The sequence below is a fragment of the Aquarana catesbeiana genome, linkage group LG04 (assembly GCF_042186555.1).
Source record: "Aquarana catesbeiana isolate 2022-GZ linkage group LG04, ASM4218655v1, whole genome shotgun sequence".
NCBI classification, from domain to species: Eukaryota; Metazoa; Chordata; class Amphibia; order Anura; family Ranidae; genus Aquarana; species Aquarana catesbeiana.
Genome location: NC_133327.1, coordinates 625,332,518 through 625,346,013, shown reverse-complemented (window position 1 = coordinate 625,346,013; position 13,496 = coordinate 625,332,518). Strand labels below are relative to the sequence as shown.

Genomic DNA, 13,496 nt, shown 5'->3' with positions numbered 1-13,496 from the left:
CCTGTTTGCAGCTTGCGAGAAGCCATGTGGGGGACACAGCAAAACAGGTGGAAGAAGGTGCTCTGGTCAGATGAGAGCAAAATTAAACTTTCTGGCAAAAAAGCAAAACGCTATGTGTTGATGAAAATTTAACATTGCACATCACCTTGAACACACCATTTCCACCGTGAAACATGGTGGTGGCAGCATCAAGTTCTGGGGATGCTTTTCTTCAGCAGGGACAGGGAAGCTGGTCAGGGAGTCTGCAAAAGACTTGAGATTGGGGGGGTGTTCACCTTCCCGCAGGATAACAACCCTAAACATACAGCCAGAGCTACAATGGAATGGTTTATATCAAATCATATTCATGTGCTAGAACGGCCCAGTCAAAGTCCAGACCTGAATCCAATTGAGAATCTGTGGCAAGACTTGAAAATTGCTGTTCACAGACGCTCTCCATCCAATCTGACAGAGCTTGAGATATTTTGCAAAGAAGAATGGGCAAAAATGTCACTCTAGATGTGCAAAGCTGGTAGAGACATCCCCAAAAAGACTTGCAGCTGTAATTGCAGTGAAAGGTGGTTCTACAAAGTATTGATCAGGGGGGCACAATACAAATGCACTTCACATATTTAATTTGAAAAAAAAAAATGTTGAGAGCCATTTATAATTTTCCCTCCACTTCACAATTATGTGCCACTTTGTGTTGGTCTATCACATAAAATACATTTACGTTTTTGGTTGAAACATGACAAAATGTGGAAAATGTCAAGGGGTATGAATACTTTTTCAAGGCACTGTACAATATAGTGTGTGTGCGCGCGTGTGTGTGTTTTATAACTGATATGGAGGGGAGAAAAAAAAAAAGACTTTGTTGGGTCCTGGAGACCAGGCGTTTTGTAAACCTTTTGGTGAGAAAAAGCCCCCATTCCTAGGTGCACCTCTTACCTGGTAGGGAGACCTTATTTTTAGGCCTTCCTTGCCGGCAGAACACAATAGGTGAACTTGAGTACAACCTGGAAGCCCATACATGGATCGAAATGCGGCCAGCTCCTGCTAAACTGGCTCAAATACACATATATATATATATACACACACATACACATACACACTATATATATATACACATACACATATATATATATATATATATATATATATACACACATACATACACACACACATATTATAGCTGGCTTTACTGTACAGAGCCCTCCTGCACAGAACTATGTATTGTGTGCTGGCCTGCTGAATAAAAGGGCAGGACAATCCTGATTGGACTGTTCCTTGGATAACCCTGTTCTGCGAGTGGTTTACCGCTGCAAAATACCTGTCCCCTTTAATATACATCTCTATTAGAGCTGCACAATTAATCTTAAAAAAATAATTAAAAAAATAATTGCAATCTCGATTCAACCCCCCCTCACGATCTTAATACAGCATTTCCCCGATTCGGTGAAGAAGCCATTCTCTGATCACAGCTAACAGCTGTCAAATTAAAAAAAAAAAAAAAAAAAAACACACCACACAGGCAGCCTGTGAAGTTTATCACAACATTCCTCAGCACTGAGATAACACCCCTTTGAAACTGGGGCCATGCCGCATTAGCGGTAAAGCGCCGCAAATTTTAGTGCCATTTTAGCAGTGATTTTTGAAAGCTAGCAGGGCGCTTTAAAACCCTGCTAGTGGCCAAAAAAAGGGATAAAAGCGCCAGTGTTGCAGCGCTGCCAAAGCGCTGCCCAATCATTTCAATGGCCAGGGCATTTTAGGAGAGGTGTATACACGGCTCCCAAACCGCCCCAAAGATGCTGCTTGATGGACTTTTTTCCCCCTGTCCCGCAAGCGCACCCCAGGGAGGCATGAAAGGCGCTTTTCAGGTGCTATTTTTAGAGCTAAAATACCTGAAAAGCACCTCAGTGTGAAAGGGGTCTAAACAATGTAACCTTTGGTTCTTTTAGATCAAAGGGATGAACTTTGTTCTGTAAATGAGGTCAGTTTAACAACTTAAAGACTAAACCTTTTACATACAAGTTTAAATCTGTATCGTTTGCTAGAAAGTTACAGTACTTCGAACCCCCAAACATTATATATTTTTTAGCAGAGACCCTAGAGAATAAACTGGTGGTTGTTGCAATATTTTATGGTCACACGATATTTGCGCAGTAGTCTTTCAAATACAATTTTTTGGGAAAAAATACACTAATGAATAGAAAAAAAAAAATGAAACAGTAAAGTTAGCCCAATTTTTTTGTATAATGTAAAAGATGATGTTACGCCGCAAGAATCGTGAGAGAATTGTAATCTTTATTCTAAGCAAAAAAAAATGGGATTCTCATTTTAGTCAGAATCGTGCAGCTCTACTATCTATCTATATCCTAACAAATGCTCTTTTGTTTTTACCCCCCCCCCCAATTTTTAATTAATTTTATATAGTGTATAAAAATTTAAATAATTTATCAGATAGTTGAACTATTGAAGCTGGTCTCCAGGTTTTAGTGAACTTTAAGTAGTTTGTTTGGCCCAAGCTGGTCCAAACGAACCATTTCACCAACAATGCAGCAGCTGTAAGTGCTGTATAAATTGTATGTATCCTCTGCTATATACAGTATACAGAGCGGTGTTCCGGCAGTGGGATGGAACTTCCTTTCCCTCTCACAGAACTAAATGGGGTCAGCCTGAGGCCTGCTCAGCCATTCACAGGAAGCTTTGTATTCTATGAATGAATACAAAGCTTCCTCTGACTGGCTATGGTGAAGATTGTGACATTACCCGTCCACCTCAGCCAATCAGAGGAAGCTTTGTATTGATGCTATGCAATGCAGCGCTGTATACTGTATGTAGTTGATGCTGAAGGCTAAATATCTGTTAGTAAATAGTTTCTTAGGATGAGTTTGGAGCAAACTAACTAGATAAACTACACTAAAACCTGGAGATCAGCTTTAAATACATTAAAATCAAGATTTTTGCTTCTAATTATTATGCTGGCCATATAAATTACACACTCATTAAGATTAACCAAATCCATGTAATGTGATCACCTAAACAATTCAGTCAGTTTGCATCCTGCAATTAGAGAACACAGAAAAGTTTGTTGAAGTGAAAGGTCCTTCTATTAGAAAGGTACCTGTTTTATGGTCTTGTATGATGTGACACTTTCCACCAATTATGGAAGATGATGTAATTGAATATTTTTTTTTCTTTTTTACACACTATACAATCACATTCTGTTATATTGTATATAATCATCACACACACACTGGTGATCTTTGCAGAACAAGCATACAAGTGTGAATTTGCCAGTTTAAAGTGACAAAGTGGTGTAAAGAAGTAGACAATCATTTACATTTTTGTAGTTACTGAATCTGCCAACAATAATCTTGTATACAAACACACACTATAATGTTCAATTCACAAAGATAATGTGTCAAAATAAAGATCCTTACGTTCAAAAAAAAAAAAAAGACGGATATTTGTAGCCGAGTCCAATGAGATTTGAAAATACCGGTCACGTGACTCAGACTAAAGATCCTTATCGTTTGGTTACAGCTTATTTACAGGTTCATGAACTCCACAAACATTTAATAATTTTTAACATGGAAAGACTGTTTAATGTAGAAACCACAATTCCAGGCTACAGGTACAAGTGATGAGTGAGCTGCTGTTTGCAATCTGTAGCCACAGCGGGCCTTATATGTGGGTTGGGTGGGCCTGTTTCCTCTACTGTCTGCTTCTACTCCAGTCACCTTTCAAACTGTCAAGCCCAATCTGAACGCAACTGGTTCCTTTGAAAAACTTCTTAAAGCAGAACTCCAGGTATGGATTTTATGACAGTTATATTGGTCCAGCTTGAACCAATATAGGTATACATATGCCATACCTGTGGGACTGTGGAGTGATTGGCGCTGTATTCTGGGTCCCATGCGGCTGACCTGCTGCATAGTAACTACAGGGGGTTCACAGAACAAACAAACGGCAACTGCCCCAACCTTTAACTGGCCTTGAAAGCAAAAAAAAAAAAAAAAAAAAAAAAAAAAAAAAAAAACACATGTAAGAGCAACGCATGTCAAACAAAAACAAAGAAATATTCCCTGCTCAACTTACCGACCAGCCTGCAACAAACCGAATTGTCCTGTCTATCAGTTCACGTTAAAAACAGGGGTTTAGTTTGCAAACATTTGCAAATATATGTGTAAGCTACAGCGGCCGTGACAAGGCGCCCCAGTATTGTCTGCAGTCCTAACTATACATTTTGAGAGCCTCCATAGTTGGAGCACATATATAATAATGGATAGATTGAGGACAGAACGCCTTGTATTTTCCTTACCGAATGTAAGGCATTCTCTGATTGGACAAGGTGGAATCGTGACGTCACAATCTCCACCTTGACCTTTCAGAGAACGCCTTACATTCACTGGAAAAAATACAAGGCGCTCTGTGAATGGCGCCTGTGCCCAGTGAGCACTATGATGCAGGGCAGAGGCTGGAAACAGCGATGATCACTACAGTGATTCCACAGCAGTCCCACAGATAGGGAACACACGTACTTACAGTGGTTCAAGCAGGACCAATGTAACTTTGTAATACAAACCATACCTGGAGCGCAGCTTTAAAGGAATATCTGAACTGACGGAGGATAGATGCTGCCACTGCTGATCTCTTCTTCTGAAAATAATAATTCCCTGGCTGACATGAGGCATCAGCACTATGCATGCATATAAGAATTTCTCTCCAACTTGTTGATAGTTTGTACCGTGTGGATTTATATAGAGAAAAAATAGTTTACTGGTGGTGTGACAATCTTAGTTTGTACAAACATATACAGTATATACATTAAAACAAACATTTCCCCAAATTTTTTTTAAAAGCCCCCCCCCACATAATGTGATAGTATGTTCAGACTTTAGCGCATTATGGAATACTTACCTGGCATGCAAAACCCTCCAGCACTTTGGGTCATGGGAGCTTCCATCTTCTCCTGGTCTTCATTCTAGGTTCTGACTCTGCTTGATTGCTTGGGCCACAATGATGTCACAGAGCTGGGATGTAATTGTATGCTGAGCTGTGCATGTCTGGCTCACTACATACAAATGCTGGCAGGCGGAGAAAAGCAGTTATGGCAAAAGAGACAAATAGAGTCTCTTGTGTCATAAGTAAGAATCCTGCCTATCAGCAATTTTTTAAATTTATTTTCACTTTAAAATACTGCAGCACTCTTTTTAAAGCAGAACAAAATATTGGTCATGACTGGTGTGAATAAAAGTCACTGCTAATGATATGATATGTGTCACATGTCCAGGATCATTGCCTATTCTTGTGAAATCCACACTTGGATTAAGCTGGATATATACATCTGACACTATACCCCCCAGCCCACTGTCACTCTAATACATTGACCCAGGGCCGTCTAACATGGGGCAAAAGGGGCAGCTGCCCCTGACCCAGTCATTGTTGTGGGGCCCAAAGCAGCTGCGCCTTGAGCGCACACCAATGGCTGAACTACCAGGGTCTCAAGCCCGGCCCTGGTGTTCCGCCACTGTGGGGGTGCCCCCTACCTGAACATAGTACACTCAAGTCACTGCCGCATGGCCCCGCTCACCCAGCCACCCATTGAGTTCACAGCTGCAGGCAGATTGAGCATGGCCATCAAGAGGGGAAGGGGGGCAGTCAGAAACTAGAGGTCAGATGACCTGTGAAGGGGGGGATCTGGGTGAGGGCTCCACTGTGTTAGCAGACCCCATCTCGCCATTTTGAAATAGGTGTCACTGCAGACACAGGGAGGGAGCCAGAGAGACGAGGAGAGGGAGCCGAGCTGACAAGTGAGTGTCACTGATGACTGATCCCATCTCATCCCAGCACTGCCACTGAACCCAACTCCCATTACCACAACTGCCACTGATCCCATCAATCCCCCCCATCACTGCCACTGACCCCATCAATCCCCCCCATCACTGCCACTGATCCCATCAACCCCCCCCCAGCACTGCCACTGATCCCATCAACCCCCCCCCAGCACTGTCACTGACCCCATCAACCCTCCCCCCCAGCACTGTCACTGACCCCATCAACCCCCCCCCCCAGCACTGTCACTGACCCCATCAACACCCCCCCCCCCCAGCACTGTCACTGACCCCATCAACCCCCCCCCAGCACTGTCACTGACCCCATCAACACCCCCCCCAGCACTGTCACTGACTCCATCAACCCCCGCCCCCCCGGCACTGTCACTGACCCCATCAACCCCCCCCCAGCACTGTCACTGACCCCATCAACACCCCCCCCCAGCACTGTCACTGACTCCATCAACCCCCGCCCCCAGCACTGTCACTGACTCCATCAACCCCCGCCCCCCCCGGCACTGTCACTGACCCCATCACCCCCCCCCAGCACTGTCACTGACCCCATCAACCCTCCCCCCCAGCACTGTCACTGACCCCATCAACACCCCCCCCCCCCCAGCACTGTCACTGACCCCATCAACCCCCCCAGCACTGTCACTGACTCCATCAACCCCCCATAAAGAGCCCCTCTAAGGTACCAACCTTCCAGCCACATTCCCCTATGGAGCCCATAGGACCCGGAACCCTCTCCGGCACACAGGGGGAGAACCATCACTAATACAATGTACAAGTATATGACCGGCACACAGGGGGAGAACTGACACAATGTAACCAGTATACACACAGAGGGAGAACCATCACTAATACAATGTAACCAGTATGACCCTCTCCCCCCCCCGGTCTCCTCACCTCGGACAGTCTCACAGCCAGCGGGATGAGCCCCAGGAGGAAGCAGCCCAGGAACATTCCCAGGGAGATGAGGAAGACAACGAGCAGCCCGTCCATGGCTGGGAGTGTATGGAGGGGGGAAGAGGCCGGACACCGCTCCGCTCTCTCATTCCTCACACGTCTCCGCTCACCGACCGACCCATCAACTTCTTCTATACGGTGAGATCATGGGGGAGACCGCGGCCACAACACCGCCACCTAACGGACGCTCGTGGGAAGTGCAACCAGCCTTGGACTGTGAACTGAAATGTCATCAACAGCCAGGGAGTGAGATCAGGACTGAGGAAGAGGAACAACTACCTACATACTACCAAGACTCTACTCAGTATCTATACTGTACACATTACTTATATTTATATATATATATATATATATATATATATATATATATATATATATATATATATATATATATATATACACATACATACTACTCACCAATACATATATATAAACTCACCCGTACATCTATACTGTACACACTACTCACCCGTATATCTAGGAGTGTGGAGGGGATGGTGGGGGTAGTATGTATAGGAGAGGAGTGCGGAGGGGATGGTGGGGGTAGTATGTATAGGAGAGGAGTGTGGAGTGGATGGTGGGGGTAGTATGTATAGGAGAGGAGTGCGGAGGGTATGGTGGGGGTAGTATGTATAGGAGAGGAGTGTGGAGTGGACGGTGGGAGTAGTATGTACAGGAGAGGAGTGCGGAGGGTATGGTGGGGGTAGTATTTACAGGAGAGGAGTGCGGAGGGAGTGGTGGGGGTAGTATGTATAGGAGGGAGTGGTGGGGGTAGTATGTATAGGAGGGGATGGTGGGGGTAGTATGTATAGGGGAGGAGTGCGGAGGGGATGGTGGGGGTAGTATGTATAGGGGAGGAGTGCGGAGGGGATGGTGGGGGTAGTATGTATAGGAGAGGAGTGCGGAGGGGATGGTGGGGGTAGTATGTATAGGAGAGGAGTGCGCCAGAGAGTGAGATCAGGACTGAGGAAAAGGAACACCTACCTACATACTACCAAGACACTACTCAGTATCTATACTGTACACATTACTTATAATAAATATATATATATACTACTCACCAATACATATATATATATATATATATATATATATATATATATATATATATATATATATATACTCACCCGTATATCTATACTGTACACACTACTCACCCATATATCTATGCTGTACACACTACTCACCCGTATCTATACTGTACACATTACTCACCCGTATATCTATACTGTACACATTACTCACCCGTATATCTATACTGTACACACTAATCACCCGTATATCTATGCTGTACACACCTATCACCTGTATATCTATACTGTACATACTAATCACCCGTATATCTATGCTGTACACACTACTCACCCGTATATCTATACTGTACACACTAATCACCCCTATATATATGCTGTACACACTAATCACCCCTATATCTATGCTGTACACACTAATCACCCGTATATCTATACTGTACACACTAATCACCCGTATATCTATACTGTACACACTAATCACCCGTATATCTATGCTGTACACACCTATCACCTGTATATCTATACTGTACATACTAATCACCCGTATATCTATGCTGTACACACTACTCACCCGTATATCTATACTGTACACACTAATCACCCCTATATATATGCTGTACACACTAATCACCCCTATATCTATGCTGTACACACTAATCACCCGTATATCTATACTGTACACACTAATCACCCGTATATCTATACTGTACACACTAATCACCTGTATATCTAGGGGTGAGGAGGGGATGGTGGGGGTAGTATGTACAGGAGAGGAGTGCAGAGGGGATGGTGGGAGTAGTATGTACAGGAGAGGAGTGCGGAGGGGACGGTGGGGGTAGTATGTACAGGAGAAGAATGCGGAGGGGACGGTGGGAGTAGTATGTACAGGAGAGGAGTGCGGAGGGGACGGTGGGGGTAGTATGTACAGGAGAGGAGTGCGGAGGGGACGGTGGGGGTAGTATGTACAGGAGAGGAGTGCGGAGGGGATGGTGGGGGTAGTATGTACAGGAGAGGAGTGCGGAGGGGACGGTGGGAGTAGTATGTACAGGAGAGGAGTGCGGAGGGGACGGTGGGAGTAGTATGTACAGGAGAGGAGTGCGGAGGGGACGGTGGGAGTAGTATGTACAGGAGAGGAGTGCGGAGGGGACGGTGGGAGTAGTATGTACAGGAGAGGAGTGCGGAGGGGATGGTGGGGGTAGTATGTATAGGAGAGGAGTGCGGAGGGGATGGTGGGGGTAGTATGTATAGGAGAGGAGTGTGGAGGGGATGGTGGGGGTAGTATGTATAGGAGAGGAGTGCGGAGGGAATGGTAGGGGTAGTATGTTTAGGAGAGGAGTGCGGAGGGGAGTACGGAGAGGATGGTGGGGGTAGTATGTATATGAGAGGAGTGCGGAGGGTATGGTGGGGGTAGTACGTATATGAGAGGAGTGCGGAGGGATGGATGGTAGGGGTAGTATGTATAGGAGAGGAGTGCAGAGAGGAGTACGGAGAGGATTGTGGGGGTAGTATGTATAGGAGAGGAGTGCGGAGGAGATGGTGGGGGTAGTATGTATAGGAGAGGAATGCGGAGGGTATGGTAGGGGTAGTATGTATAGAAGAGGAGTGCGGAGGGGATGGTGGGGGTAGTATGTATAGAAGAGGAGTGCGGAGGGGATGGTGGGGGTAGTATGTACAGGAGAGGAGTGCGGAGGGGATGGTGGGGGTAGTATGTACAGGAGAGGAGTGCGGAGGGGATGGTTGGGGTAGTATTTATAGGAGAGGAGTGCGGAGAGGAGTACGGAGAGGATGGTGGGGGTAGTATGTATAGGAGAGGAGGGGATGGTGGGGGTAGTATGTACAGGAGAGGAGTGCAGAGGGGGTGGTGGGGGTAGTATGTATAGGAGAGGAGTGCGGAGGGGATGGTGGGGGTAGTATGTATAGGGGAGGAGTGCGGAGGGGATGGTGGGGGTAGTATGTATAGGAGAGGAGTGAGGAGGGGATGGTGGGGGTAGTATGTACAGGAGAGGAGTGCGGAGGGGATGGTGGGGGTAGTATTTACAGGAGAGGAGTGCGGAGGGAGTGGTGGGGGTAGTATGTATAGGAGGGGGTGGTGGGGGTAGTATGTATAGCAGAGGAGTGCGGAGGGGATGGTGGGGGTAGTATGTATAGGAGAGGAGTGCGGAGGGAATGGTAGGGGTAGTATGTTTAGGAGAGGAGTGCGGAGGGGAGTACGGAGAGGATGGTGGGGGTAGTATGTATATGAGAGGAGTGCGGAGGGTATGGTGGGGGTAGTACGTATATGAGAGGAGTGCGGAGGGATGGATGGTAGGGGTAGTATGTATAGGAGAGGAGTGCAGAGGGGAGTACGGAGAGGATTGTGGGGGTAGTATGTATAGGAGAGGAGTGCGGAGGGGATGGTGGGGGTAGTATGTATAGGAGAGGAATGCGGAGGGGATGGTGGGGGTAGTATGTATAGAAGATGAGTGCGGAGGGGATGGTGGGGGTAGTATGTATAGAAGAGGAGTGCGGAGGGGATGGTGGGGGTAGTATGTACAGGAGAGGAGTGCGGAGGGGATGGTGGGGGTAGTATGTACAGGAGAGGAGTGCGGAGGGGATGGTTGGGGTAGTATTTATAGGAGAGGAGTGCGGAGAGGAGTACGGAGAGGATGGTGGGGGTAGTATGTATAGGAGAGGAGGGGATGGTGGGGGTAGTATGTACAGGAGAGGAGTGCGGAGGGGATGGTGGGGGTAGTATGTACAGGAGAGGAGTGCGGAGGGGGTGGTGGGGGTAGTATGTATAGGAGAGGAGTGCAGAGGGGGTGGTGGGGGTAGTATGTATAGGAGAGGAGTGCGGAGGGGATGGTGGGGGTAGTATGTATAGGGGAGGAGTGCGGAGGGGATGGTGGGGGTAGTATGTATAGGAGAGGAGTGAGGAGGGGATGGTGGGGGTAGTATGTACAGGAGAGGAGTGCGGAGGGGATGGTGGGGGTAGTATTTACAGGAGAGGAGTGCGGAGGGAGTGATGGGGGTAGTATGTATAGGAGGGGGTGGTGGGGGTAGTATGTATAGCAGAGGAGTGCGGAGGGGATGGTGGGGGTAGTATGTATAGGGGAGGAGTGCGGAGGGGATGGTGGGGGTAGTATGTATAGAAGAGGAGTGCGGAGGGGATGGTGGGGGTAGTATGTATGGAAGAGGAGTGCGGAGGGGATGGTGGGGGTAATATGTATAGGAGAGGAGTGCGGAGGGGATGGTTGGGGTAGTATTTATAGGAGAGGAGTGCGGAGGGAATGGTAGGGGTAGTATTTATAGCAGGAGTACGGAGAGGATGGTAGGGGTAGTATGTATAAGAGAGGAGTGCGGAGGGGATGGTAGGGGTAGTATGTATAGGAGAGGAGTGTGGAGAGTAGTACGGAGAGGATGGTGGGGGTAGTATGTATAGGAGAGGAGTGCGGAGGGGATGGTGGGGGTAGTATGTACAGGAGAGGAGTGCGGAGGGGATGGTGGGGGTAGTATGTACAGGAGAGGAGTGCGGAGGGGATGGTGGGGGTAGTATGTACAGGAGAGGAGTGCGGAGGGGATGGTGGGGGTAGTATGTATGGAAGAGGAGTGCGGAGGGGATGGTGGGGGTAGTATGTATAGGAGAGGAGTGCGGAGGGGATGGTTGGGGTAGTATTTATAGGAGAGGAGTGCGGAGGGAATGGTAGGGGTAGTATTTATAGCAGGAGTACGGAGAGGATGGTGGGGGTAGTATGTATAAGAGAGGAGTGCGGAGGGGATGGTAGGGGTAGTATGTATAGGAGAGGAGTGTGGAGAGTAGTACGGAGAGGATTGTGGGGGTAGTATGTATAGGAGAGGAGTGCGGAGGGGATGGTGGGGGTAGTATGTACAGGAGAGGAGTGCGGAGGGGATGGTGGGGGTAGTATGTACAGGAGAGGAGTGCGGAGGGGATGGTGGGGGTAGTATGTACAGGGGAGGAGTGCGGAGGGGATGGTGGGGGTAGTATGTACAGGAGAGGAGTGCGGAGGGGATGGTGGGGGTAGTATGTATAGGAGAGGAGTGCGGAGGGGATGGTGGGGGTAGTATGTATAGGAGAGGAGTGCGGAGGGGATGGTGGGGGTAGTATGTACAGGTGAGGAGGGGATGGTGGGGGTAGTATGTACAGGAGAGGAGTGCGGAGGGGATGGTGGGGGTAGTATGTACAGGAGAGGAGTGCGGAGGGGATGGTGGGGGTAGTATGTACAGGGGAGGAGTGTGGAGGGGATGGTGGGGGTAGTATGTACAGGGGAGGAGTGCGGAGTGGATGGTGGGGGTAGTATGTATAGGAGAGGAGTGTGGAGGGGGTGATGCCAGCTGGATATATGAAGTGGTCTGGGGGGGTGATGCACCTGGGGGAAGTTGGGGGCTGAGAAATAGTGATGTATATAAAAACAAAAGCTATTGTACTCATCCACTAATATTTACAACAGTACAACAATGAAAAATTGTCAGCTCTTAGCACTCTGTATGTACAGATGATGTGAATGTAATGTATGACCATTCATATATCCCTGTGTTATCCAAGCTCTGTACAATCAGAAGTTTACACTCTCCACATACACACAGGGTTAATGAATGGTCATAAATGACTGCACATTATCTGGATTGAGGATGGGGGATGTTTGTACAGACAGAGGTGTGAGTAAGGATGAGTTTCGGCGTGTTCGCACAGCCCACGTGCAGAGCCCGCCAGAAAGTCGGCACTGCGCTGCGCTAATCACAGGCAGGGAGACATTGTCCCGATGTGCAGCTGCAGAGATTGGGAAATTTCTCACTGCCTGTGATTAGCGCAGTGCCGACTTCCTGGCGGGCTCTGCACGTGGGCCGTGCGAACACGCCGGATCTCATCCCTAGATGTGAGGCTTGGAAGATATCGTTCAGACACACTTCAGACCGATCCTCCTGTCACCTTAACCCTTCACAGCAACTCCTGCAAAACAAATCCTGTCAGCTTTCCACCATAGGAGACTCAGACAAAAACTCTCAGCTTACCTCTTCCCTGCATGTAGTGTGAGCAGCGCCAGCCGTACATGATCTACTCCTCCCGACATGATCTCCGCCTCCCTGGTTCTCTAAGCACACAGCACTAGTGATGGGGGGTTAGAAAGTTAAGTCACTGATAAGAGAGGCACTGCAGGAGCCTGGAGGAGGGGAGACAGGAATGAGCATTAGATTCAACAAACACACCAGCACAGTGTATTTATGGAGAAGCAGTGACACTGCTGCTGTCTCCACAGTGACAAATATGCTAACGGAGCTCCCCCTGCCTGAATGGTCTGTCCGGGTTTCAGAGAGTCTGAAACCGGGCAGATGATTCAGAACCCGGACTGTCCGGGTGAATCCCGTACAGGTGGCAACCCTGGGTGCAGCAGAGGCACTGGAATGGGGGGGTGCAGAGGAGGCTCTAATCTGGGGGCGGTGCAGAGGAAACCCTGGACTTGGGGGGTACAGAGGAGGCCCTGGGCTGGGGGAGTGGTGCAGAGGAGGCCCTGGACTGGGGGGGAGTGGTGCAGAGGAGGGTCTGGGGAGTGCAGCAAAGGTACTGGAGTGGGGGGTGCAGAGAAGGCCCTGGATTAGGGAAGGGTTGGTGTGGCAAAGACCCTGAGAGAAAACACTGGACTAGGAGGGGAGTACACAGGAGGCCCTTGACTGGGAGGTGCAG

At 48.1% G+C, this 13,496-nt stretch overlaps 1 protein-coding gene across 1 annotated transcript in view; it reads right to left on the bottom strand.

Annotated features, from left to right (window-relative positions):
- Nucleotides 1-6,960, bottom strand: part of LOC141140833 (zinc transporter ZIP9-like) — a 94,343-nt gene extending 87,383 nt beyond the window's left edge. The window contains exon 1 of the mRNA XM_073628339.1: nt 6,726-6,960. Within this exon, the coding sequence (XP_073484440.1) occupies nt 6,726-6,821 (96 nt within the window). The 5' untranslated portion in view covers nt 6,822-6,960. The remainder of the gene's footprint in view (nt 1-6,725) is intronic.
- Between the last annotated feature and the right edge of the window lie 6,536 nt (nt 6,961-13,496).